The sequence below is a fragment of the Zingiber officinale genome, chromosome 8B, assembly GCF_018446385.1.
Source record: "Zingiber officinale cultivar Zhangliang chromosome 8B, Zo_v1.1, whole genome shotgun sequence".
Lineage (NCBI taxonomy): Eukaryota > Viridiplantae > Streptophyta > Magnoliopsida > Zingiberales > Zingiberaceae > Zingiber > Zingiber officinale.
This window is the reverse complement of record NC_056001.1, coordinates 17,535,647-17,563,063: the sequence shown is the minus strand read 5'-3', so window position 1 is coordinate 17,563,063 and position 27,417 is coordinate 17,535,647. Positions and strand designations below refer to the sequence as shown.

The following is a 27,417-nucleotide window of genomic DNA, read 5'->3' as shown; positions in this document are numbered from 1 at the left end:
AGGAGGTTCCCTGATCGGTCTGGTGACCGATCTGTGGGCTTCCGAAACCTTCTGATCGGACAACCGTCCGATCTTTTCTTCACTGTACACCCATCTTAACCCTTAAAACCCCCGATTCTTCTTTCCCTCATTCACACGAACCCTAGCCGACTCTTCCCACCAGTTCACTCCTTCTCTTCTCTTTGCACGCCGAAGCTCCAGCACTCGCCCTATACTAAGGTTCAAATGGCACCAAGGTAACTTCTTACCTTTCTAGAATTTGGCAGCATTATGTTTCTCACTGAATTTGTTGTTTTGTTGTCTCGGTTCTTAATTGTCGGTGGCTCCGGTGCTCCCTATTTCACCCCATTGTGTCCCCTTAGGAAGAAACCCACTGATGGTGAGGGAACCTCTAAGGAACCAAAGACATCCAAATCCAAAACTACTGCTGCTTCTACCCGACCCCAACCGGCTAGTTCCAGTAGATTCCCAAACCGCCGGACTGAGGAAGCTTTTCAACAAAGGACATTCAAATTACTCCCTTGTAGATCCGTGGATAGAAAATTCATGGACGAATTTTGCCCACAAGTGTCCGAAATCTTAGCATACTACAAACTCGATACTCTAGTCTACTTGGAACGGGATATCAACTATGACTTGGTCTCTGAGTTCTATAATAACCTTCATGAGACTAATGATCAAGGTTTTAAAACAAGAGTTGCTAGGCGGACTCTTGATTTCAGTATCTCATCTTTCTTTGAGTATCTCGATTGTCGGAGGTGTTCCGGTGATGTCTTTTCGATATTTCCTGACCTACCAGAAGAGTTACCTCCACCGTTTGATATCTCATCTGACGAAATCTATGAGTACTTCTTCAGACAGCCTAGACTAGGGCTAGATGAGCTAGATGTTGACTTCCCTACTTTTGCAGCCTTGAGATTATCTCCTCAAGACTACATTCTTTTTAAAATTGTCACGAACTGCCTTCTACCTATCACATCTAAACCACTATCTGAGATCCGACCATATCATTGTCTTATGCTTTATGGTTTGCGTCGGCGTCTCGATTTTGATATCATGTCAAGCATCTACTCCTCGATCATATCATATTCTCAGCCTAGCGGCTTCACTATTTATATGCCTTATGGGCATATAATTACTGATTGGCTTGAGACCCTTCAGGTTGATGTCTCTAAGGGTAGAATAATCAAAATGATCAGGCAGGATTGCCGACTTGGGAAACGAGCATTTTCCAAGTCTGGAATCATAGGGCGAAATGGGGAGGTTCAGTGGAAGGATGGGAGAGCTTTAGGTGAGTTACCACGACAGGTTGCAGCTGCTCCTCCTGCTGACATTGGCGAGGCGGACCCTGATCTGTGCTGGCAGATCGCGGAGTTGGAGGACCGATTTGATCGCCACGAGGAGATGGTGGCTGCTGAGTTCGTTGGTCTACGTCTCCACATTGACCGACGCTTTGAGACCCTACAGAGACATCAGCTGGCTACTCATCAGGCGTTTATGGGATGGATGGCCAGCCACCCACCACCTCAGCCTTCTACAGACGATCCATCTTCAGGCAGCGGCGTGCCCCCTCAGGGATTCTCTTATCCTGTTGCTGATGACACTGCTCCTCATGATGAGGATGCGAGTTGATTTTGATTATGTGATTGATTGTTGATTGTGCTACTTTATTCTAGATACGATGTTGATTGCCTGTCCTGGATGGTTGCTATTTTAGACATTATGTTTATTTTCATGCGTTTTGTACTCCTATGATATCTTTTTCATGCTATGTATATGACATTGCTTGAGTTCTATCATATCTTACTTCTTTTTGTGGATTATGATATGGGTTTAAGGGGGAGGTGTTTGTCAGTCCTCATATTTTTTTTTTTTTGTATATACCTTTTCGGTGTTTGACAAAGGGGGAGAGAGTATTTGAAGTTTAGAGACGAATTGTAAACTCAATATGAAAAAGGGGAGAAGATATTTGAGATATATCCGTCTTAGGGAGGATCCCGATTTCCCTAAAATTATGGATATGAAAGCATTTCGATCTAAACTTAAATCGTGTTGTCAAACAACAAAAAGGGGGAGATTGTTGATACAGTCTGACCTGGATGTTGTTTTGATGTTGACACTGATTTAAGTTTCAATCAGATATTGAATTAACTCAGACAAATCAGGGTTGACTTGGTTGACCTGATTAATCTGATTGGGAAAAGTCCGAGCAAGGAGCTTGGCACGGGAGAAGTCCTGGTGAGTGAAGCCAGGCAATTGGAAAAGTCCTGGTGAGTGAAGCCAGGCAATTGGAAAGTCCTGGTGAGTGAAGTCAGGCAATTGGAAAAGTCCTGGTGAGTGAAGCCAGGCAATTGGAAAGTCCTGGTGAGTGAAGCCAGGCAATGGGAAAGTCCTGGGGAGTGAAGCCGGGCAATGGGAAGTCCTGGTGAGTGAAGCCAGGCAATTGGAAAGTCCTGGTGAGTGAAGCCAGGCAAGGGAAAATCCAGATGGATCAAGGGTGATCGGACATCTGGTGTTGGGAAGTCCAAGTATGGAAACTTGGCATGTATAGTCGGAGAAGAGCTCGGTAGCTCGGTCTCTGGACTGTCAGGATTAAGGGTAGCAAGCTTGGATGCTTGCCCCTTAAATCACAGCCTTGGATCGGTCTGATGACCGATCCAGTGGCACAAGTGGCACGGGTGATCGGTCGGCAGACCGATCCAGTGACACTAAGTGTGTCCTGATCGGTCTACGGACCGATCAGTAAACACTCAGTAGCATACTGTGTTGTTACTGATCGGTCCGCCGACCGATCAGTGAGAACTCAGTAGCATGCTGCGAATGCTACTGTATCGATACTGACCGGTCTCGGGACCGGTCAGATTGATGCCTGATCGGTCCGGAGACCGATCAGGCTTGTGCGCGCGACACCTGATCGGTCTGAGGACCGATCAGGTTAGTTCCTGATCGGTCCGCAGACCGATCAGAAACGATCGAAAAAGAGATTTGAACGTATGGATCGGCCTGCAGACCGATCCATACTATAGTCTGTTTTGCATGCACTTTCTCTGATTCTTTCTGATTCAAAGTTGCTTTTGCCTAAATATTTCTAACCATCTGCTGCAAGATTTTGAGGTGCAGGTTACTGGTAATTTGCAATTGGTTGATTTCAAATTGAGCTTCATTAGTAGAGGATACCAGAGAGACTTTTGCTGTAAACCTGTTAAAGCAGCAAAATCGTGGCTGCGATCTGGCGGTGATCTGGCATCGATCAGCTCAACTCATGGTGATTGGGTGGAGCTCAGAGACACCAGTGAAGACCAGAATTCCATTGGTGTGAGCTCAGATGATCAGATGAGAAAGAAGCGTGATTGGCGATGCTATGGCTGGATGCAGAGATTTGCTGCAGGTTGGCAGGGATCCGTTGCGGGCGAAAGGCAGAGATGGCAGAGACATAAAAGGCTGGTTGAAGAGAGGGTTAAGCAGAAGTTTTCTTGGTGAAGAAAAAACACTCTCTGTCGATCAGTGCAAAAGCTTTGACGCTCGGGGCTGAGAAGCGGCTGTCTCGACTTGCTCTCTGTTTCACTGACCTTCGCGTGACTGTAAGCTTAATTTTCATTCTCCTAAGTCACCAAGCTCAGTAAGTCTTGTGCTATATTCTACATACCTGTTGAGATTTTGTTGAGAGGTCACTCCACCGAGAAGGAGAAAGTTCATAGCCGGGTGTTCACCGGGGTTGATCTACCGAAGATCGGCTTGTCCACCTTACGGACACCGAGGAGTAGGGGCAAGTTATCCCCGAACCTCGTAAACACTTGAGTCACTGTGGTTTGCTTTGTTTCTTCTCTTATTCTCTTATTCTGTCCTTAACTTGTTTTCCGCTGCGCTAACCACTCGTGTGAGTTTTATCTTTGAGTTTTAGCTTTTGAAGAGGCTATTCACCCCCCTCTAGCCATCCAAGATCCTAACAGTGGCCAGGGTAAATTTTTGGTCAAGCGACTTGACTTGTCGCTCGAGCTCGGCCAAATGATGAGCCTGGTCGGTTGTTCTCTTCTGTTCGGCCGAGCGGAAGGACCGGCTAAAAGAAGTTCAAAATCTTCGGGGATTTCGAAATTGTCTGTCAGAATATCAAAATCACGCCGGTCGAATCGGGACTGCATGGTGGTGTACCATGGACCGAGCGACTGGTCTTCGGGATTAGAAGAGCTAGCCATGGGCCGATCGGAAGGAATCAAAAGGCAAAAAGGCCGGAGAAAAACAACAGCAAACGAAAGGAGGTTTCAAGGATCGAGACTGAGAAAGAAATGCGGAGGAAACACCGGAAAGGAGGAAGGAAAGATATAAAACCTTACTGCAGGGAAAGGGACCAAGGAAAAGGCGCCGAAGAGCGTCGGAGAGCAGAAACAGGATTGCCGGAGCTCCAAAACGCAGGGGGCAGTGGTTGAAATCGCGGAGGCAAGTGAGGGAGAGAAGGAAACGAAGAATTTGTAGGGTGAAGGCCGGGCGGCCTCCACCGTTGGATCCAGGTCACGGGAATCAAAGCATGCATCGAGCCGTCCATTTCGAATCGCTTCGATCACATCAAAACACCATGCCACCGCCGTCGTATGCTGATGGCAGTGCTCCACGTGGCATTCAATCATTCGGAGCATTTAATGAAAGCATGCTCAACCTTAATGTCGAAGATTGACGCAGAACACGAGGAGATCCGGTGAATGCCAGTGTTGATTCGCTTAAGGCTATCTCTATGGTTGGCCGAGCGGAGGGTACTAGCACGGAGGAGCCGTTCGGCTAGATTCGTAGTCCAGTCAGTCGGACTATTCGCCTCCTTCGACTAGACTTGAAGGGGAGGCAAGTGATCCGGTAGTAAGAACAGGGGACCCCGTCCTGTGGAGTCAACGCCACGTGGAAGTCAAAGTGGCAGTTGTCCATCTGGAGAGGGCCGGGTCCGACCGGCCGGCCGGCCGACCGGTGGAATCGAACGTCCGGAGAGGGATGGGTCCGATCGGCTGGCCGACCGCCCGGTGTTCGGCTGATGGTTAAAGGCGCCCTGTCGAAATCAGGGTTCCGGCGCTCAGTGAAGAAGGTCGCAGGGCCGAGCGGACTGCACGCTCGGCCAAAGCCATAAGGTAACATACTGCTAATAGTCTCCACAAAGCACGTGATGGAGAATCTCCCCAAGTAAACCACCGCATATGGCCGACCAGATGTTGAGGGAGCTGTCCGGCCGGACGCCAGAGCTGGAGTAAAGGGGAAAAGGACAAGGGACATCTTTTTCTGACAGCACGTATATTTCACGTGTAGGCCATACTCCAAATCTTATGACAGGGGGTTCCGCTGTCCCATCGAGGACATGCTTGGACTGTAGCAGTATGAGTTAGGTAAAGCTCACTGACAAGCCCTTACTAGGGTATGGGCCATGGACACGTGTACACCTCGATATGTGTACACTCGCTTCTTCGCTGCCCTATATAAAGGCCCTCATCCTTCGCCGGAGGTACGCATTCTATTAGTTTTGGAGCCACTTTTTCTCTCTTGAGCTTCGCCTGACTTGAGCGTCGGAGGATCGCCGTCGGGAACCCTTTCCCGGCCTGACTTCTGTGCAGGTTCGCCGGAGCTTCGTGCTACCAGTCGAAAGATCCACGTCAACCGTCGGAAAGCACCCCGTGCCCAGCGTTCGTTGATTCAGCATTCGGACATGTATATATATATATATAATCTAACAAAAAAAAAATGTTTTTTTAAAGACGGAACTCCACATCAAACATAAATTATAGAGATGTTTTCATCTTGATATTTATATGATCGATCCATTTTGATTTATAATTATAATTGATTATTAAAAATACTTTGGTATTAAATTTCAATTTTATCAGATAATCTAGAGTTATCATGATTGTCGGGCCAATATATAACGGTTAATGATGACAACGAGATGAAAGTGACAAAGAGATAGGCTAGGTTCAATAATAAGAGAAGATTCAATTAGCGATAAGGAGGTTTAATTAATTCAAACAATGAACATAACATACAATTCAAAATGGATAAAATTAAAATTTTAACAACTAATTAAAAATTCTAAAGGATAAAATGATGATGATTTACAAATTTCAAATGATTTTTATTTTAAAAAACTCTTAATTATACATGACAAAATAAAATTTAATCTACCTTAATTTATAATACATGCATCTTCTATCTCAAAAGATTTTTTTTTTTTTTTTTGTTTGCCGTTGTTGTTTTTTCTCATAATATCACTGTTGAGATTGCCATCGAAGAGCCAAAAGTCACATCGAAGTATTTCTCAAGATCATGTGCACCAGAATAATACAAAGGAAATAAATTTAATTATTTTTTAATCGACACTCTGGAATGAAAATGAGTGATTTAGATCGGGATGCAAACTAATCGAATCGGTTCACAGATGGTCGGCTGGAAAATAAAGGTATCAATTCTGACGTCAGGTGAATTCCGATCGGATCTAAATAAGGATATTATAAGAAAATCTTTAATCCAAATAAAATGAATATCCCAATTTAAATTTAATTTGAAAATTCTAACTATCTTAATCCGGATAACTAGACCAATCTGAATTTTTTTTAATTATTATTTCTATATAATTTTTTATTTTTATCTTAACATTTCATCATTGTTATAATAACATGTTTACATGAAAATATTTTAATTTTTAAAATAAAATTTAATTTAATCCCTAAAAAATTCTAAATCCTAAATTCAAGTCAACTTAAACTCAATATGAGCTCAATCCAAATCTAAATCAATCCAAAAATCCTAAATTTGAATCTGACTAAAACTTCCAACCTTTGACATTTTTGGATCGACTCAGGATTGGATTAATGGATAGGATCATATATTAAAATATTAATATTTTTATAGTATTCAATTCGATTGGATTTGCTTACACCTTATTTTAGATTTTAAAAAATCTAAAAAATAAGGTGTCCATGACGTTGGTCGGGGACAACACGAATTGTGTTCTTATTTTCATAAACTAAAAAATAAATCTTATTGCATTATCATAATTATTATTTTATGCTGTATAAGTTTATGATTATTTGAAAATGAAAATTCATGTCACGTATTGTCGCACAGGAGAGAGTGTTGGTCACATCGAGTGACACATGGAATCTTTTCCATTTGATAAGTTACAAGAAATAATAAATTTTAAAAATAATATAATATGAAATATGAAATACGTCCGCGAGGTAAATGAGAAACACATTATTTTGAAGATTTAGAAAGGATTTGATTTCTGTTTTTATTTTCTAAAAAATATATATATTGACTTTAGATATTCTTCGTGTTTTTTAATAAAATGTTATTTTTTTTTAAAAAAAAATTAAATATATAATTTGCCAACTAAACAATGTTTTTCATTTTCTTAAAAAATCAAAATCTAAAATCTAAAAATCAAACACGGTCTTAAATTCGTACGATATTTTTTAAGAGAAATTATTGAAAATAATTTCACCTATAAACAAAGTGAATGTTTACTTTAATAAATTTTTAGATTATTAAAAAAGTAGGTAAAAATAATAATTGACTTTCCTTGCAAATTTCCAATGCTTGGATTTGCAATTTATTTTATTTCGATGAAAATAAGTGAAAGGGTGACATCCGGTGTGCAAATAAATCAAGTTTGTTCGTGAATTTTTTAAATTGATTTGAAAATTATTTGATTTGTAATTAAAATTATCAAAATCGAATTAAATTTGAACAACATAACTCTATTTTTTTAATATAAATTAAATTTAAAAATATGTTTAAATTAAGATTTAAATAATTCACATTGAACTTAAATTTAAATCATCCTTTTGAGCTTGGTTTGATTTTACTCGAATTAAAATTTAAACAATTTAAATTAAATTTGAGCTCGAGTTTTATTTTAAATCGAGCTTAAGTGGAAATTATTTATATTTGGAATTGAATTTATATGTCACTTATATTTTTTAAGTTTGAATTCGAATATTAATATTTTTGTATTATTAAACCCAATTCAATTCATTTTCTCCCCTAAATTGGAGACATGTTCAAAGTTTTTGTGTACTTCAACTACACAAGCAATTTTTAATTAAAAAGAAATCTTAACCACCCTAAAAAGTTAGGTATACCGTGCATCAAAAGATACTTTGAATGAATGAGTTGTCAAACTTTTTTTTTGTTTTTAATAATCAAGATGTTTAACTTTTACCTAATTAGTTTTAGAGATAAATAGTCTTTACTTAATTTATCAAGTAAATTTAAAGCATAATTTATATTCACTCAAAACTAACCTCCATATATAAGACTCGTCCCATTTAAAATTTTAATTTTAATTCTAATTATCAAACTTTTTCTCGACTGTTGCAAAGAATTGATATAAAAAAAGATACACACACAAACAATTGACAGAGAAAAAAAATATCTAATTAAAATTTTATTCTACTTGAGACCAGCTTAGTAGTCATATTCATGTAGCAATCTTAACTATTATCAACTTGAAAGGAATATTTAGAGAAAACCAAATGGATTGAAGGTTCTAATGAAAATTGAAATTAACCATATATTTTATCACTATTTTAAAAGTATTATTTTTATAAAATAAAAATTAAACCTATCTTACCTAATTCATTTAGGCAAGGTGCACCTAGACACGTAAGAAGGACAACCAAGGAGCATTGACCAACGAACAACCAATGCCCTTAGCTTCTCGCACATTTAAAATGTAATTTTCATGTCTTATTTTCTACCTATTCAAAATCACGATTAAATTCATTGATTATCTAAATCAAGTTGAAACTTATTTTGGAAATCTTTATATTTGTCCTAGTTACTTGTGTTTGTTTAGAATGAGTACACGAGGTCGTCTATGATGCCTTCATTTTGATTGTCCTCGAGTAAGAAGCAATAATAAGACTGAATAAATGCTTATCTCAATCATCTATAGTCAATAGTATCACATTTTTACATATGATCAAATGCGGAGGTAAGTGAAAGTTCATGTTCCAAACTTTTGACATAGTTATGGAGTGTTCATGTAAGAGATTCCTTGATTCGGTTAATATAAAATCCTCATAAAATAAACTTGGTCTCGATGAATGCAAATCCTAATTAACTCTGTTTCAAGATACCGTTGGTATCAATATATGGGGAGGTTGGTATGCACAATTGATTTTTAAACTACTATCGTTCTTTGTCCTTGTTCTCCACTTTGTTCTTTAAATTTGACTTGAGTGTTAAAGGGGTCACACTTAGAGCTGTCAATTTGGGTTAGATTTATCAGGTTGGCCCATCCTACCAAATAATTTAAATGAATTGAGTTGAAATTTTATCAACCCATTTAAAGGTGGATCCAGGCGGATCGACCTGCCGGGGCTCGTGATAGACTTAGGTTGATATATATGACCCTCCTAACTAGCAATCCGTCTTGAGTTGGGTTAGATTGGAGATTTTTCAATCCGTTAAGATGACGGGTCGGTTCATCCCACCCCTCAAAATAGTAGACCCACCATGGGTTGGCTCACCCCCACCATGAATTGGTCCATTTGAGAACTCTAGTCACACTGAGATGCACCTTGACCCCCTTTTAAGTTTTGATTGCTCTGTTTTAACAAGGATGCAGGGTGTCCAATGAGGTAAAAAAAGGAGTTCGTTCGTCAAGTTTTGTTCATCTCCTCTTCATTCGGTAGGACACACCCGATTTGCTACAAGTCAACTGTTTGGGTTAATTACAAGGTTGCAAAAAAAAAGTCTCACATTGAACACATGTGAAAGATCATGGACTTATACAGGAAAAATATTTTAATTGGTATGAGACCTTTTGAGTAAAACCTAAAAATAAAATCACAAGGGCTTAGGCCCAAAGTGGACAATATTATATTATTGTAGAGATATCTAAATTCCTTCGATTTTAACTATAGAATCGTAGGTACGTGATAGGGTGTGTGTGAATCACATGTATTTTAAAAATTGTCTCTTTATCAAACTTTTAAAAACAATGTGTATAGTGGCAAATAGTTAAGTAAAGAATAAAACAAAAAACTGAAATTAAGGACACATTCAATTTACTTGGTTTAGAACATTCGACGATTCATATTTCAATACTCAGGCCCCTTGAACTTATCAATGGACAATCTCCTAATATTCTCTATCGGTAAACTCTCAGTAGAGTAATCGAGTACAAAGAGAAGAATAAGGAAATGTAACAACCTACACTTCCTTGTAGTAATGTAAATAACTTAAAATAAGCATTATCAACACAAGGATGAGGAATTTGTTAGCTCAGGTGTTACGGTTGATCTGTCGGCAGTGATCAGTTGAGTAGTAGTACATCAGCAGTGTGAGGTTAGAGCAGCCAAAAAATTCAGAATAAGTGTAGAAGAGTTGTAGAAATTGATATATGAGGTTGCTATTCGAAGCTCCATTTATAGACATTTTCGAGTGCTTGAAACACCCCCGAGCGCCTAGATTGAGACTCACTGAATTATCCACCTCTGGATGCCTAGATCACCTCTAAGCGCCTAGATCGTTGACGTAGTTGCACATCAGTGAAGCTCTATCCGGTAGCCTTTATCCACTTCCGTGCGCCTAGACCAATCTTGAGCACCTAGACCAGTCCCGAACGCCTGGACGCTGACATGTGCCGGTCAATCGGAGTGAGTCAATTCATTTGCACGAGTAGCTGGGTTCGGGCCAATTCAAGCGCTTGGACCCACTCGGGGCACTCGGACCTCCGAGCGGTTGGACCTCTTTTCAGGTGCCTGGAACCCCTTTTTTCTAGCTTTCACTTTCCTATATCACAGAGTTAGCACAACAACCATAATAAACAAAATAAATTTTTGACAGTCTCGGGGATGCCCGGTCTTGACTTCGGATTTTGCTGAAACCTTACGTTGGACCAATGCCTACTGTTCTCTCAACAGAGAACACATTCTCACTGGGTCACTCTCCTCCCGTGCTTTTCCTTACTTACTATTTGTTGACTTACTTGACTTTTGACCCATCAGGTCTTCTTATCAGATGCCCCATCTGAATTTCAGCCAGTTGTCAGGTCCCACAAACCCAACTAGACTTCTTGTCAGATATTAACTTATTTGGTCTTCCTATGACAGTTTTCAACCTAACTAGACTTTAATTCGATGTCACGTCCAACCAAGTATTTCAGTTCTGCACATTTAATAAATAGGTTAGAAAATACAACATCTAACTTTAACCATTTATCATACATCAAAATCTGAATTTGATTATGAGTGTTAACTATACCAACAATAACAATTAGTATCAATATCCGGACTGCCAGAAGGTTTAACCACCAACTATGCACAAGAGTTATGGTCAAATCGAGCCATGTGAATAGAATATTGACCTCAAATAAAGGATGTGAGGGCTCTCGTGTCCGGATTAAGTGGATCAGAGGCAGAAAGTTACGGTGGACAATCAGGCATAGAAGCCCTGGTTGCGTCTAGGTAAGGAAATCCTAGTAAATCGGTTGAATCTAGGGGCAGAAAGACTTGGTGGGTCGAGGATTAAACGTCAAACGGATAGACTTTCTATTTGAGGGGGACATGTGATCCTTTGTTTATGGGAGAGATTGTTGGAGTTGTAAGGTTTTAAATAAAGTTCCATATTGAAAACACATGAAAAAAATCACGAGTTTATAAGGCAAATATATCAGAATTGGTATGACATTTTTTGGGTAAAGTCTAAAAATAAAATCATAAGAGATTATATTTAAAGTGGATAATATCATACTATTATAAAGATATCTAAATTTTTTCAATCCTAACACTAACCTAGATGTGAATCCACTATAAACTAATGTGGCCCAAGACAATGAAGGAAGTTTTGTTGGAATTGACCCATCCTCTGATTTCAAATCGGAATAAGAGATAAAAATATTTATATCATAATTATCCGATTCCAAATGTCATAAGCTCATGTCATTTTGAATGGAAAAAAAATAATGATGAATTAGATAACACTGAATCTGAGATAATTGACTGATCCTACGAAAATTTCACATCGGTCATCTGAGTAAATCAGGTTCACAATGGATCGACCAAAAGCTTAATATCCTATGACTGCACATTTCATTTAGAAAAAATTTACTATAAAAATATTATAGTTAGGGTTCGAATGATAACTATCTGAGTGACAATATGATATCCTCCCGTGCACTGTAATCTCGGGGGCATGTCATTGCGAAGGAAGATCGAAAAGCTTGTGAAGATCAATATTTATGCTTACAGAAACATTAAAAAAAATCCCATTTTCTTTTCTTTTAATTTTTAAAATTTAAAAATAGTTTATATTTAAATTCTTCCTGTTCCTTTATAATTAGCACCGCGTGAGTATTCAAGGAAAAGGACAAGGCGGATGTTACTGTTTTACCCTTGAAAGAAGACAAGGGCCAGTTCTTGGGCCCCACACGCCACCTCCTCTGGAACTACATTATTAAGCCCCCGCAACCCCTCCTCCTTCATCGCCCAAGTCCCAGCAACCACCATCGCCACGTCATCGCATCTCAAGCTTCGCCGACGTACGGCAGACCATGAACCTTTGGAACCAGGACAACGCCGCCGTGATGGACGCCTTCCTCTCCATCTCCTCCCCCACCGCCGTCACGCATTACAACTTGCTGCACACGCTTTCTGCGGATCCGCCTGCCATCCCCTCCTCCTCTTCCTCCCCCTCCTCTCACTCCACTGTCACTACTTCTACGGTGAGGTCCCCTCAGCTCACCCCGGATACGCTTCAGAAGCGCCTCCACTCTCTCATCGACGGCGCCAGCGGGAATTGGACGTACGCCATCTTCTGGAAGCCCTCCCCTGCCGCTGCCGTCGCCGGAGGCGTTCTCCTCAGTTGGGGAGACGGGTATTACCGAGGATTCGAGGAGGACAAGAACAAGTACGGAGGTGAAAGGGGCGTCGAGTCCACAGAGAACCAAGAACACCGCAAGCGGGTGCTGCGAGAGCTCAACGCTCTCATCTCCGGCGGCGCCGGCGGCGATGACACCACAGACGAAGAGGTCGGCGACACGGAATGGTTTTTCCTTATGTCGATGACGCAGACGTTCGCTCCAGGCTGTGGGATGCCCGGACAGACCCTCCTCACCGGATCTCCGGTGTGGCTGACTGCGGCAGGGGGCATGGAGTCGGCGGCGCTCTGCGAGCGGGCAAGGCAGGCGCGTATGTTCGGGATCCGCACCATGACATGCGTTCCCCTGGCCTGCGGCGCCGTCGTCGAACTCGGCTCCACGCAGGAGATCTACCAGAGCGTTGAGTTCTTGAACAAGATCAGAGCCCTCTTCCATGGCTGCCCTAAGACTACAACGTGGCAGCCATCTGTGGAGCTTGGTGTGCTCCAGGATCCTTGCGATCTCTACATCTCCGAGCCATCCGCCATGAAGCCTCCTTCGTCGGTTGACTTCTCGATTTCCCCAACCTCCGGTGATAACTCCTTCTGCATCGGCAAACACATCTCCAACGAGATCAAGAAGTCTGCGTCAAGAAGCGACGACGTATTCCTCACAGCGCCCTTTGTTCCGGTGATGAAGTTGGAAGGATTCTTCGACGGAGACAGCTCGGAGCACTCCGATTTGGAGGCCTCGGCTCGGGATGTGACCAGCAGAACTGCAGTGCTGGAGCCGGAGAAGCAGAGGCCGAAAAAGCGGGGGAGGAAGCCGGCGAACGGCCGCGAAGAGCCGCTGGACCACGTGGAGGCAGAGCGGCAGCGGCGGGAGAAGCTGAACCGGAGGTTCTACGCGCTGCGCTCCGTGGTGCCCAACGTGTCCAAGATGGACAAGGCGTCACTACTCGCCGACGCCGTTACCTACATCAACGAGCTCCGCTCAAAGGTGCAGGAGCTCGACGCCGACAAACGGAGGTTGCAGGCCGATCTGGCTTCCTTCAAGATACAGAAGGAAACGCTCGTCGCCGCCCCCTCATCCAGAAGCGACGGGGTACAGCGCACGGATGAGTTGTCCGAGTTGGAGCTGGAGGTGAAAATTTTGGGTTGGGAAGCAATGATCCGGATGCAGAGCGACCGGCGGCGCCACCCGGCGGCGAGACTGATGGCGGCGCTGCGCGAGCTTGAACTGGAGGTGAACTGCGCCAACGTGTCGGTGGTGAAGGAGCTGATGATCCAACAGGTCACCGTCAAGATGACAAGCCGGATCTACACACAAGAGCAACTCACGGCGGAGCTGTTCGCCAGCATCGCCGTCGCCGGAGAAATCCCAAGATTATTTACTTAGGATATCTTGCTAGTCGCAGTATTTCGCGATGACTTGATTTCTGTAATTAGCAATCGAGCGTTAGCATCACAAAGTGTATCGATCGTTAGCTTCACAAAGTGTATCGATCGTTATTGTTTAATTATTTGATCAGATTAGCGGCAATATATCTTGATGACATCTAATTCTTGACAACATTAAAGTGAACTTTATAGAATGAATACTTTTATTGAGAGAGATATCAACGAGCATACACGAAAAACCTCGGCCAATTGGAAGTTTGATAAAAAAAAAATAGAAAAATCGAACGGCAGAGCAAAGGGGATGTTGATTGATTGATAATTCGAGTGCTCTTGTCTGGTTTGCCTAATGGATAAATTCAAAATATAATTTTTATATATTCAGAAATTAAATTTTAAAAGATTTATTTATAATAAAATTTAAATTTAGATGTTGCGATTGAATGGTACCGTGGGTAAGTAATTAGTTGGATGGAGGGTGGGTGGAAAGGCCAGAAGCATCTGAAAGCATACCTGAGCGTTTTGGTAAAAGCTGCAGCGTCGTCCTATTGAGCGTGATGTCGTTGTGCCCCGTTCTGTCCTGGTCGTCGTACCGAATTTAACAGCAATTTAGATGAGGGACTGGAGTCGAACGAGACGTTACAGTAAAAAGATGGTTAGATTTTTTATTATTTTTTATTATTATTTTTACATTTATAAGATAAATTATATAGTCAACTTATTAAAATTATGAGAGCAGCAAAAGTTTGTCTCCGATGACATTTATATATTGAAAATTGACCAGGCACCTAGAAGGTCACTACAAAAAAATCATTAAAATAACAATGAAAATTAACGACAAATTAATATTTCGTAGCTAAAATATGGTGTTAGCGACGAATTATTAAATCACCACAAAAAAATAATTTATGATGAATTATCAATAATTTGTTGCAAATATACTAGCGACAAACTAAAATCGCCGCTAAACTCTTAAGTTTTGTTGCAAAAATACGTAGAAAAACCTAATTCCACCCTTCTCCTACGCGTGAAACTCTATCTGCTGTAGCGATTCTACTCCGTCGTTTCTTGCTCCGACAATTCTCTCCTCCGTGCTAGTGTCCTCATCGGCTTTTGCTCTGACGATTCTCCTTAGTGTTAGTGTCCTCATTGGCTTTTGCTCTGACAATTCTCGAGTCATCGTCATATGGTACTCCTTTTCCCCTTTGGCTGATACTATTATATAAGTTTAAACACAAGAAAGACATTGCAAATGACAAGAGTGATGTTTAATAAATTCAATTGAGTCTTGTGTGAAAGTGAACTTCTTCATTATGCTTGACATCAATTGTGGGTTGGCGGATTCTTCCTTCTGTTTTTTAATACTCTAGATATATAACTTAAGTTTATTGTAAGTTTTTGTTTATGTGGTCTCCTGGGTCTAGATTTATACTAACTACCTATTGTGATACAAAATCATATTTTATTTTAATCACCCAAATTTTATGTGGCTTGCTTATGCATAGAAGGATAGTCTATAAATGTAGAAGAGAGCCACCTTTTGGGTGGGCCTTACAAACCTTAGATATTGCCCTCTCGTATGTATTTAGTGGAGTTTCACAAGTGTTTTTTCTATCACTTAAGCTCCTTTTTATCTTGTTTATCCATTTAGTATCCCAATAGACCCAAGGAGCCTTTTGTCTCTCTCTTGACCTATTAACTAGTACCTCTTATTTTCTCTGTATCCTTCCAATTTTATTAGATGTCTCCATGTTCACTTTTGTCAATTTGGCTTAGGCGGTGATACCTTTTTACTCTTTTTGCCTTCGGACTTTAAATCTTTGAGTCTAATTTATTTTTTTCCTTTGTTGATCTCAACGCTTAGATGATAATTTTAGGATTATTTTAATGCTTAGATGATAATTTTAGGGTTATTTTGATGTTATTAATTAATTTTAGGATTATTTTATTAAATATTATGAAATTTTTTATATGTTTAATCAGGTTATAAATATGGATAAAAGTTAGATAATAATTGAGAATTGGATTGAGCCTGAATATATAAATGAGTTAAATTAGTTTTTAAAGATGACAGAGAATTAGATGATAAGTTTGAATTTATCCAAAATTTGTTGTCCATGTTGAAGGTGTGACAATTTATTTAAATATGAGTTGGATTATGTTTGAGAACATCTTTATAGGTGGAGATTTGATAAATTATATAAAATTTGAAACTTTCATGGAGAAGCTGCTACGCCATCTATTAATATAAATATTATCAATGAAGAGAAACATGATTGTGGTTTTAAAGAAGATGATTTTGAAGATATGTTTACTGATTTAAGAAATGTAGAAAATATCAATACTAGTGGACCCCAATTAGATAATATTAATGCAGATGATATTAGAGGAAGTTATACCTCAGTGTTTGAAGAAGTACAAAAAAAGTTGTATCATACTTGCACTAATTTTTCTGCATTCAATTTTTTAGTCAAGTTAATGCATGTGAAGGTGTTAAATGGGTGGAGCAATAAATCTTTTGATATGTTACTTCAGTTATTGCAAGAGGCATTTCCCAAATCGAATTCGATTCCGAACTCTCATTATGAAGCAAAAAAAAATGTTAAAAGAGTTAGGATTGACATATGAGAAGATACATACATGTAAGAATGATTGTATATTATTTGGAGTGAGCACGAGAATAAAGATATATGCCCAGTGTGCAAGGAGCTCAGATACAAGTATGATGGGATGAATAAGAAAAAGAATGCTAAAAAAATTCTTTGATATTTTCTTTTGAAGCCCAGACTTAAGCGGTTGTTTATTGTCAAACATACAACAAAAGATATGAGATTATATAAAGAAAATAGGGTTAAAACAAATGTTGTATTAAGATACCAGTAGATAGTGAATCATGGAAAGAATTTGACAGTTCACATGAAATATGTGCTAGTGATCTATGAAATATTCGCTTAGGGTTGACTACTGATGGTTTAAATCCATTTAGAAACATGTCAAATGCATATAGTATATGACCTGTTATACTTGTGAATTATAATTTACCATCATGGAAAATGATGAAGCCATCATACTTGATAATGTCTCTTTTAATTTCTTGGTCTAAATTACCTAGGAAAGAGATAGATGTGTACTTACAATCTTTGATCGATGAATTAAAGGAGCTATGAGATGATGGGGTAGAAGCATATAATGCATCGACTGCACAAGTATTTCAATTACATACTGCTGTGATATGGACCATTCATGACTTTCTAGCATATGGAATAGTATCTGGATGGAACACAAAGGGTTATAAACTATGTCCAATATGTATTGATGAGACTAAATCTCAAATATTACAGAGTAAAATATGCTACACATGCCACCGTCGATTCTTGGATGTGCAACACCCATGTCATAGAAGTAATAATTTCAATGGAAAGGTTGAACAAGGACCACCGTAAAGACTTAATTGTTATGAGATTTTAGCACAGTTAGATGCATTACCTCAAGTGATATTCAGTAAGGATCCTATATTAAGTAAAAAGTGACAGTAATCTTTGGATGATACAAATTGGGTAAAGAAGTCTATATTTTTTGAGTTAAATTATTGACCAGATTTAAAGTTGAGATACAATTTAGATGTGATGCACGTTGAAAAAATATATGTGTTGCTTTGGTTGACACATTATTTAATATAGATGAAAAGACAAAGGGTACATTTAAAGCAAGGTTAGACTTGTAGGATAAGAGAATTAGAAGTGAATTTCATTTAAAGAAAGTTGGAGATAAATTTAGTAAATTATATGCAAGTTATGCATTGACATTAGAAGAAAGACGTGAATTTTATCAATTTTTAAAATCCGTGAAGTTTCCTAATGGATATGATACTAATATATCTAGAAATGTGAATGTAAATGATGGAAAGTTACATGGACTAAAATCACATAATTGTCATGTCTTGTTGCAAAGAATACTTCCAGCGGCTGTACGAAAACTCTTTCCAAAAGACACATGCGACACACTAATTGAGTTATTTAATTTTTTCAAAAATATAACTATAAGATCTTTACACATAGTGGACTTATGTAAAATGGAGGAGGAAATAGTCTTCATATTGTGTAAGATGGAATGAATATTTCCTCTAGCATTTTTTGACATTATGGTCATTTAGCAGTTCATTTATCCCGTGAAGCTATGTTAGCTGGATCTGTTTATTCACAATGAATGTATCCCTTTGAACGATATTTAGACAGACTAAAAAATATATTCGTAATAAAGCAAGGCCTGAAGGATCTATTGCAGAGAGGTATATTGTAAATGAGGCATTGACTTTCAGTTCCTTATACATGAGTCAAATTAAGACAAGATTTAGTAGGCTAGAACGAAACCAAGATGTTCAACCAGTAACATGAAATTTAAGTGGTTTCTCACAACAAACAAGAGTGTTTGTCAACCCACATAATCTTAAATTGCCTTTGGCTTTCTATAAGGAAACACATTCGTATATTCTCAACAATTGTAAAAAAATGACTAATATAGGAAGTAAGTTTTTACATTATGTAATTTTATTGTTTATATTTCATTATACAATTATAACATAATTATTTGTTTATGTTGCGAACATCTACAACTTCTATCACATAAAGTTCATTCAAATCAACTTCTCCAATATCATGAGCGAGATTTTCCACAGTGGTTTAGGGATAAAATAGGGATATAATGATAAAGTTAAAGAATTTAACAAATTCAGAAATCACAAACGAGTTATATTATTTAGCTATGGGACCTGATGTTGAAGTTCAACTATATGATGCCTGCATTAGAAATGGTATTCGATACCATACAAGGTCCCATGATTCTCACAGAACTACTCAGAATAGCGGGGTTAGCGTACCATCATCTGATGACGGTGACAATTTAAATTTTTTTTGGAGTGTTGAAGGATGTTGTTCAACTATTTTACTCTTTAAGATATAAAGTACAATTATTCTGGTGCGAATGATTCCAATGTAATCCGAAAAAATCAATAGTTAAAGAGTTTGGTCTTTTATCTATTGACACTTCTAAAAAATGGTACGCTGATGACCCATTCATTTTGGCCAACCAAGCAAACTAAGTTTATTATTGAAATGATATAAAGTGCGGAGGCCATTAGAAGGTAGTGCAAAATGTTCAACACCAAGAAATATATGAAGTAACTGAAGTTGATGAAGTATCTGAAGAAATTGAATCTGGAAATAATTTCAATATTGAGACTAACCAAGATAATTCTTCTAATGAAGAAACTTTAGTAGTTGGTGAAGAATTAGAGATATCCTAACTTTGTAGATTAGATGTTGAGCATCAACATATAAATATGTGAAATGCACAAGTGGAGCTAGCGAGGGATGCTTAAAGTTTTCTTAACGATGAGGATGAAGATACTGAAATTGATAGTGACGCGAATGATCAATTATTTCTTTCAGATGATAGTGGTGATTAATTTTTATGAACATGGTAAATATGTTTTTCTTCATTTTTAATTCATTACTTGTAGATACCTATATATGTTGATGCATATTTATTGATCTATATATGATGAATATGTGATAGTCATGCCGCCCAAGAGGATTAAGCATTTAGCAGTTTTGAAGACACTTGCAGATGATAGTTCTTCTAGTGGTTAGTTATTTTATATTTAATTTATAAAAGTTTTATATAGATATTTCATCTGTTAATTGTTAAGACTATTACATTTACAGACTGACCGCTATGTAGGGAGACACATGACATACCTTACAACGCCATATCAATGATCGAGGTAGATTGCCTGTTACTTTCCATCAGAGCGATTGACATCCCATTGGCCTTAACATAGCTTCATTTATGACCGAGTTAAGCCTCTTAGTAAAGAAGTTTACTCCCTTACAAGCTAAGAGTTGGAAGCACATTGCCGCTAAGAATAAAAGGATGATATATGACCGACTATCAATAAGTATAAGTAATTCAACATATTTATAACCACTCTTTTATTACTAACCATGTACAAAATAAATTTATTTTTTCAGGCTGCTTTTGATATAAGTTTTCAGGAGGATTCATCGTCGGTCATGAAGGAGATCGACCGATTGATGAGTGCATAATATAGAGACAATATAACTAAAATGCATAATCATTATAAGAATATCGTACCTTCCTCCTATTGAGCGCCGACAACATATTCCGATTCAGTTTTGTGAGACTCAAGATGATTGAGACTACATGTGTGCTTTGTTTAAATCTTAGACATTTCAAGTAACTCATTCTATAACAAATGTCTTATTTATATAAAAAGTTAATTATTTGTTCTGTAACTATTGTTTTACTTATACAAAATTTTGTGTTGTAGAATGATCTGCAATAAATGCCAAAAATTAAGGAAAACTCCCATATAACCAGCGGAGGTTCTAAATCATTCATCCAATATAGTTACAATGGTGTAGTGTTAATTTTATAGTTATCGTATACTATTTGTTGATTAAAATATTAATACATTATTTTTTTTCAGACTAATTAGTCACAAAGAAAAGATCAGATTACTGTCTTTAATGAAACTCATTATAGCTCGAAGAAAGGGTGGATTGGGGGCACGACAAAAATTACATTTGTATGTTATGAACTTATTTAGTGAATTTGTTCTTAACTATACATAATTATTTTTTATAATATTTTTTAATATGTTTATTTTTTCTAGGATGATATGGTGAGACTACGTGATGAGTGTGTTCTATCACAAAATCCAGAAGAGGACATCGATGTAGTCCAAATTGCAGATATAATTGTTATTAGGTCCACGGGAATATTATTTAATAACTGTAGATATAGTTTTCAATTTTTTTTATTGTAATATGTAGTTTCTTTTAAAGAAACTTACATACTTCCATAATTATCTTATCTGCTAGGGAAGAGTGGTTTGTTTCACATAGTGCATAAATAGATACAATCAGTTTATATCCTTTTTAAGTTGTATTTAGATCGGTTATGAGAATTATGTGTTGACTTGTTATTATTATTTGAATTTGGAGAATCTAGTAATTTTATAGTAACTTTATACCTTAAATGTTCAAATTGAATTGAATCTTCAATTAAAATAGTGATTAGATTGCTGTATTCATGTCCTCAGTTTATTCGCTCGAGCCACTTACTTTGATTTGCAGGAGAGCTTTTGAAGCTCTTTCAAATTCATGCTTTTCTTATATCTACATTTCAGTATCATCTTATTTTTCAGTATATCTATATTTCATAGTCATCTTATTTGGAGGTTATTTACTATTGAGTTAAACCCTTATCCACATGCTCAATATATTATCATATCATATCATATGTTTTATTATCTTTAAAATTTTATATCAGCTCTACGGTACTCGGTCTGGATACATCAGAGGACTTGGAAGTGGGTCGAAGCCAGTTAGGTTCACTTCTTCAAATGCCACCTCCTCATCCAGATCAACTAACATTGCATTGCGTGAAAGACTTGAATTCACCCAAGATGAGTTAGAGAACACCAGAGTTCAGTTAGCAAACACCCAAGATGAGTTAGCATCAATGAAATCAAGACAAGATATGTTTGAACAAATTCTTAACTGATTAGCACTTGGAGCATTAAATTCCTCCTCCTCCTCCTCCTCCTCCTCGGTGATAGACTTTGATGTTGTGGACTTTTGGATATGAACATGATGTTGTTCTGGACTTGTTTTGAACTAGTTTGGATTTTTGGTTGTGAACTTGTTTGGATTGTTGGTTGTGAACATGTTTTGAACTTGGTTTATGAATGTTGAGATTTTATTTGTGGTGAAGTATGAGCTATTTGTTAGTGTATTTGTGAATTTGTTGTTATAGCTGTGATGATTGGTATGTTTCACTACAACAAAAACTGCAAACGACAACGGATATTATCCGTTGTCGTAGGGTCAAAAAACCGTTGTAACTGAGGGTGTTGTAGAATGTATTGCCCTACGACAACGGTTTTGAATCCGTTGTCTTTGTAGACATTTGACAACGGTTTTTACCCGTTGTTGTATATATGCTCAAAATTTAGCTACGAAGGATACGACAATGGTTTAAAATCGTTGTGGTAGCTAATTTCAACAACAGAAATAAACCATTGTAGTAGACTCTTTTTACAACAGATATAAACTGTTGTGGTAGATAATATTTACTCGTTTTACTTTTTTTTATAACAGTTTTAATATATTTTACAACGGATAAAACCGTTGTCTTTTATCACCTTTTTCAAAAAAAAAAATCGTTGTGGTTTACATAGTTTTTACAACATTTTTAACTGTTGTTTTTAATGTTCATTAATACCAAACAACCAATCTTATTTTACTATAAGCAAACCACCAATACAAAACTAAATATTTACTACATTAAATCCAAAATAAACATCCATATATAATTCATCTTGTAGCCACACATATACAAAAATATACAAAATGAGTTGTTACTCATCAAAATGCACATGTTTTCCATTACTGTTCTCCATAAAATCACATGTTTTCCATTTGTTGTTCTCCATATGGCACGCTTTTAATTTACAAATTAGCAAGGCAAGCTACATCCTAACAAAGCTCACTTCTTGCATCAAAAAAACTCAAGCCTCACGAATTGCCCGACCTGCAAAAGAAAAATTCAACAAAACTTATAAAATTTCATAATTCCATATTATAGTCTACATGACAACATGAATTCTTGGAAAATAAGCAATACAAGGAAACAAGCCATTTTATACTCGAAGTTGCATGTTTGAGGTGGTTATAGTCAAAATTACTATAAATATATATGACTACCAAAGAATAAGAGCAACTAAAAAACTACTTTTATCCAGTTAGGGGAAAAAATAGACAATTACAAATTTTCCTCCTCTTATGTTTTCAACTAATGACTGGTTTAAAGAGGATTTTTTGCAACTTCATCAAGTTTTACATTGACTCAAACTTATGACTAGTTTACCTCAATAGTAGGCACACCCATTAGTCTTAAGAGACGTTTACAATCTTCATTATGTTGCTTGGTTACCTGTGAAAAAACTCTACAGTCATCTACTAGAATCAAATTCTTCAAGAAAGTAATTTGAAAGTTCAAAATATATTTAAAGAAACTCTATGTTGCATATGAAGAAAACAGATAATCAGCATGCTAACTTTATGTTGATTGCATCATAATCAATAAGATCCTCATGGTAATTTCCAATAAAATAGCAATATCAAAGATTACCTTGACAGTCCTTTTGCTGTACTTTTCAATTCCCTCTAAATCACCAGTCTGCAAACAACAAATGTAACCAAGACAGCAAAAGAAATTCTAGCACACTAAATAGTCCCAATAAAGGTACTTGTTATGCACAAGCAATGACCTCAATTATTGTGTTCAGATCGTTAGTTGCATCTTTGCTCTTTAAATATCTAAAGAGTAAAATAAGCTTAAAGATTATCATTATCTTGCAACAAAAAAAAAAGGAGGGGGACAATGACAAAACTGTAAAGACTAGCCTTTTGGCAAGTTCTTGTTTCTTCAGCTCTGGAGGTTGACCGTCAAATACGTATCTGGCATAAAAAAGATGATAATAAAATATGGTGGCTGAATGATAAACAAAATAATATTTAGACATGCAAATGGACTTACACTGGCTTGATACCTGCTTCTAATAATCTGATTGTTCGATTGAACATCCCTTGCAAATGACTTATCGGCCATACAAAATGTCAAGAGTTAGAAGAAGAAATAAAAAAGTCCAACTCATGCATAGATTTTTCAATGAACTCTGCAAATTCTTTCCTAATTCCAGGAAGTCCTCGAGAATCACTATATGCACCTGATTGCTCGAAAGAAAGTTGAGATTCTTATCAGAATGACTAAAACAATATTTACTCATCAATATGAAAAAAAATAACAAGGCCTGCAGATGATGTTTTGGGTTTGTTACATATAAAGATACATCTAAAAATTGGAATATGACACAAATGTTATGAAAAGGCCAACATAAAAATTGCTTGGGTTACAAATGCACAAACAAGTACAGAATACATTTCTTTTCCAGATCACCGTTAACAAGAGGAAACAAGTTGCAAAGCAGTTTAGCTTGAGAAACAGACTGCATCAACAAGGAAAAGGTTTAAGCAGACTGTGAGTTGAAAATTGTAGGAATATGTGAATACCTAAACCACCCGAATTCAATGAAAGATAATGTTTAGCTCTTGCAATGGCATCTGCTGGGAATAAAAGCCCGACATTAGGGTCATCCAATAGAAATGGAGCTTGGCATAATGCTACCACCTGGAGAATAGTATAGGTAAAAAATTACACCATTAAATAGAGAAATCTAATGGAAAATGTCTCTTTATCTCAGGGAGCACAGAGAAGGAGAAATTGTCCATGTACAAGGAATTTTTGACTTGTGAAGATGATTTTTTCTCACTACGTTCCTTAAGTCAAGCAATAGAGAAGAATGATCAACACTTTGATACAAGTAGTTTTTAAGAAAGATTAAAGAGAAAATGGAAACCTGACGGGGAAATGTTAATGGCTTCTATCCAAGAGCATGAGGGTTCCCGACATTTGTGAAAATAATCTGCAAACAACAAAAAAAACCAATCTCATGGAAAGTAAGTCCAACTTGTATCTTGTTTCTTAAGAATAAATTGCAAGGGGAGTGCAGTATTATAACCTCAAATTTTAATCTCACAAGTGGCATCCCAACAAGCTAACAATAAAAAGAATCAAATGCATATGTGCACTACATATCTTGATACAAGCAATAAAGCAAACATATACAGTGCTAAATAACCTAGGAAGATATCTTCAACCAGATAACAAGAATGGAAAAAAACAATCAAAGTCAGATCTTTCAAGAATCGAAATAAGAGTCTCTTTCAATAAAATTTATTCTATTTAACTCAAATCATGTTGTGGCACAATCAACAACCATACAAGCATCTAATGATCTATGATGCCATTATCAATTTAATACAAGCAAAAAATGTTGCCCCCTATCATGCAATTTGCATTCACAGCAACCTACTCTAGCCAACTCTTACCCAAGTAGATGCAAAACCGAAATGCAAGTAAGATTTCACTTGGCAACTAGGATACAATCCGGTGCCTAATTCTTTGCTCTCCTCAGCTTCCCTCCTGTAATGGTCCAGCTTCTTCCATCACTACCTAATATTTATCGTGGCTGGATCGGTAGCCCATAGAAAAAGAGGCCCTCATAGTAGCTCAGAAACCTGATCCTCACTTGAATAGAGCTGAGATCTATGATAGCAAACACTACCCTGCTGTGGAAGATAAATTACAAATCCGAACGAGCTATAGAATGACTACAGTTGCATTATCTTCAAAACCAGAGACATGAAAAAAAAAAAGTAGCGTGTAATCTCCTTCATATTTTGACGCTTAGTAGCTTAGATGTTGACAAGAGGACATTTAGTTCTTTCTAACTTGAGCTAGATCCCTTTCCAATTTCAATACCAGGCGATAGTTTCCCTGGCATGCACCCTGTGATGTCTTCATCTAGTGTAAATACAATATTTTACCTCATATAATAAACTAAGTAGGTTTATCCTTAATTTTCAAAACCCTAAATCACCGGACGGCACCATTTCCGCCATTCTGACCGTGCTAAGCAAACAATTTATAATCATAGTCGACATCAGTCAATTTGTCAGAGAAAAAAAAATGCAAATGTTTGTAACTATGTTTCTTTTTCACTAGATCTATGGAGCAAGCAATCAAACCGAACGAAAATGAAGTGATTTCAGAATTTCTCGCAACTACATCCCCTGATCTGCCGAACAAGAACCAACATTTAAAGGCAATCCCTATAATCGTCAAATCAACTAACCATACACATGCAGATCCGGACTAAGACATGATCTGATGCCCTAAAATCCATTAAGAAGAAAAGGTGGAACACTCTAGAGCGCATTGAGGGGGAAAGTAAATGCTCACCTTGGATGTAGGTCGACACCGGCGTCTCGAACCCGGCTTGGCAAGTGTCGCAGAAGACGCGGCCCTGGACGACGAACGGCTTCTTAGCGGCAGCGATGTCACGAGCGGCGAGAGCGATCGCCGGGAGGACGCACACCACCTCCAGAACGGCGACGACCCCAGAGATGAAGAGCATGGCCTGGAGGAGCATGGGCTGCGGCTTCCCACCGTCATCCTCCTCGCCTCTTCCCAGCGGTGCGAAGATGTCGTGTGCGTCGCTATATAGGGAAACAGGTTCGAAGAACCCTCTGCCAAGGCCAGACGATGAAGCGACGGCTTGCATCCCGGAGAAGGTGATGAAGACCGTATCGTCGCTCCTGTCAATGACGAAGTTTGCGCTACCTGCATTGGCACGCAGGCAGCGGGTCTAGGCTTGTGCCAGAAGAGGGGAAGATGCAAGGAGCGCACCAAGGACATGGCTCATCTCGAACCTTTAGGAGGCAAAGGTAGACAAATCAAGAGTGAGGGTGAGAATGAGAGAGAGAGAGGAGAGCACACCATTGTGGAGGAAGATCCAGTGGTCGACGGGATGGCGTGAAGAGATTGTATGAGGAGAGGGAAAGAAAATTGCCCTAGGTTTGGGAGCGCAAAGGAAAAACACGGCGCCGAAATGAAAACAGCGAGGGAAAGGAAAACAGCGAGGGGGGAAAATGACCAAATTCAATTACAACGGTTTTTTTCAAAACTGTTGTCGTAGACGCTAAAAACGCGGATAAAGACAACGGTTTATAAAACCGTTGTAAAAAGTGTTGTCGTTTAAAAAAAATTTTGCTCAATGACAACAGTTTTGCCAAAACCGTTGTCTTTTATATTTAATGGGGAGTTCAAAGACAACGGTTTTGGCAAAAACCGTTGTCTTTGAGCAAATACGCAACACTTTCTCTTAAAACCGTTGTTGTAGGGGTGTTGTCGTTTGCAGTTTTTGTTGTAGTGTTTGTAAATTTGTATATAGGATATGAACAAAAGCCATTTTTTTTTTTTAAAAAAAATAGTGGTTAGCGACAAAATCTCTAACTTTCATCGCTACCTGTAACTATTAGTGACGAAATAACACAATTTCGCCGCTAACCACTCTGATATATCGCAACTTATTGTAACTTTTTGTGACGAACTATGAGTATTTCATTGCTAAAATGGGGTTTAGTGACGAACTTTATGTAATTCGTCGCTAAACTATAATGTTAGTGACAAGATTAA

The 27,417-nt window shown here is 38.0% G+C and overlaps 1 protein-coding gene across 1 annotated transcript; it reads left to right on the top strand.

Moving 5' to 3' along the window:
- The first annotated feature begins 12,439 nt into the window (after positions 1–12,439).
- On the top strand, positions 12,440–14,397 carry LOC122016255 (transcription factor MYC2-like). Its single transcript, XM_042573490.1, has one exon. The coding sequence runs from the start codon at positions 12,530–12,532 to the stop codon at positions 14,231–14,233; it is 1,704 nt and encodes a 567-aa protein (XP_042429424.1). The 5' UTR covers positions 12,440–12,529; the 3' UTR covers positions 14,234–14,397.
- The last annotated feature ends 13,020 nt before the right edge of the window (positions 14,398–27,417 follow it).

Excerpts from the sequence above, each read along its gene's own strand:
- LOC122016255 (XM_042573490.1), top strand. The coding sequence starts at position 12,530 with ATGAACCTTTGGAACCAGGACAACGCCGCCGTGATGGACGCCTTCCTC.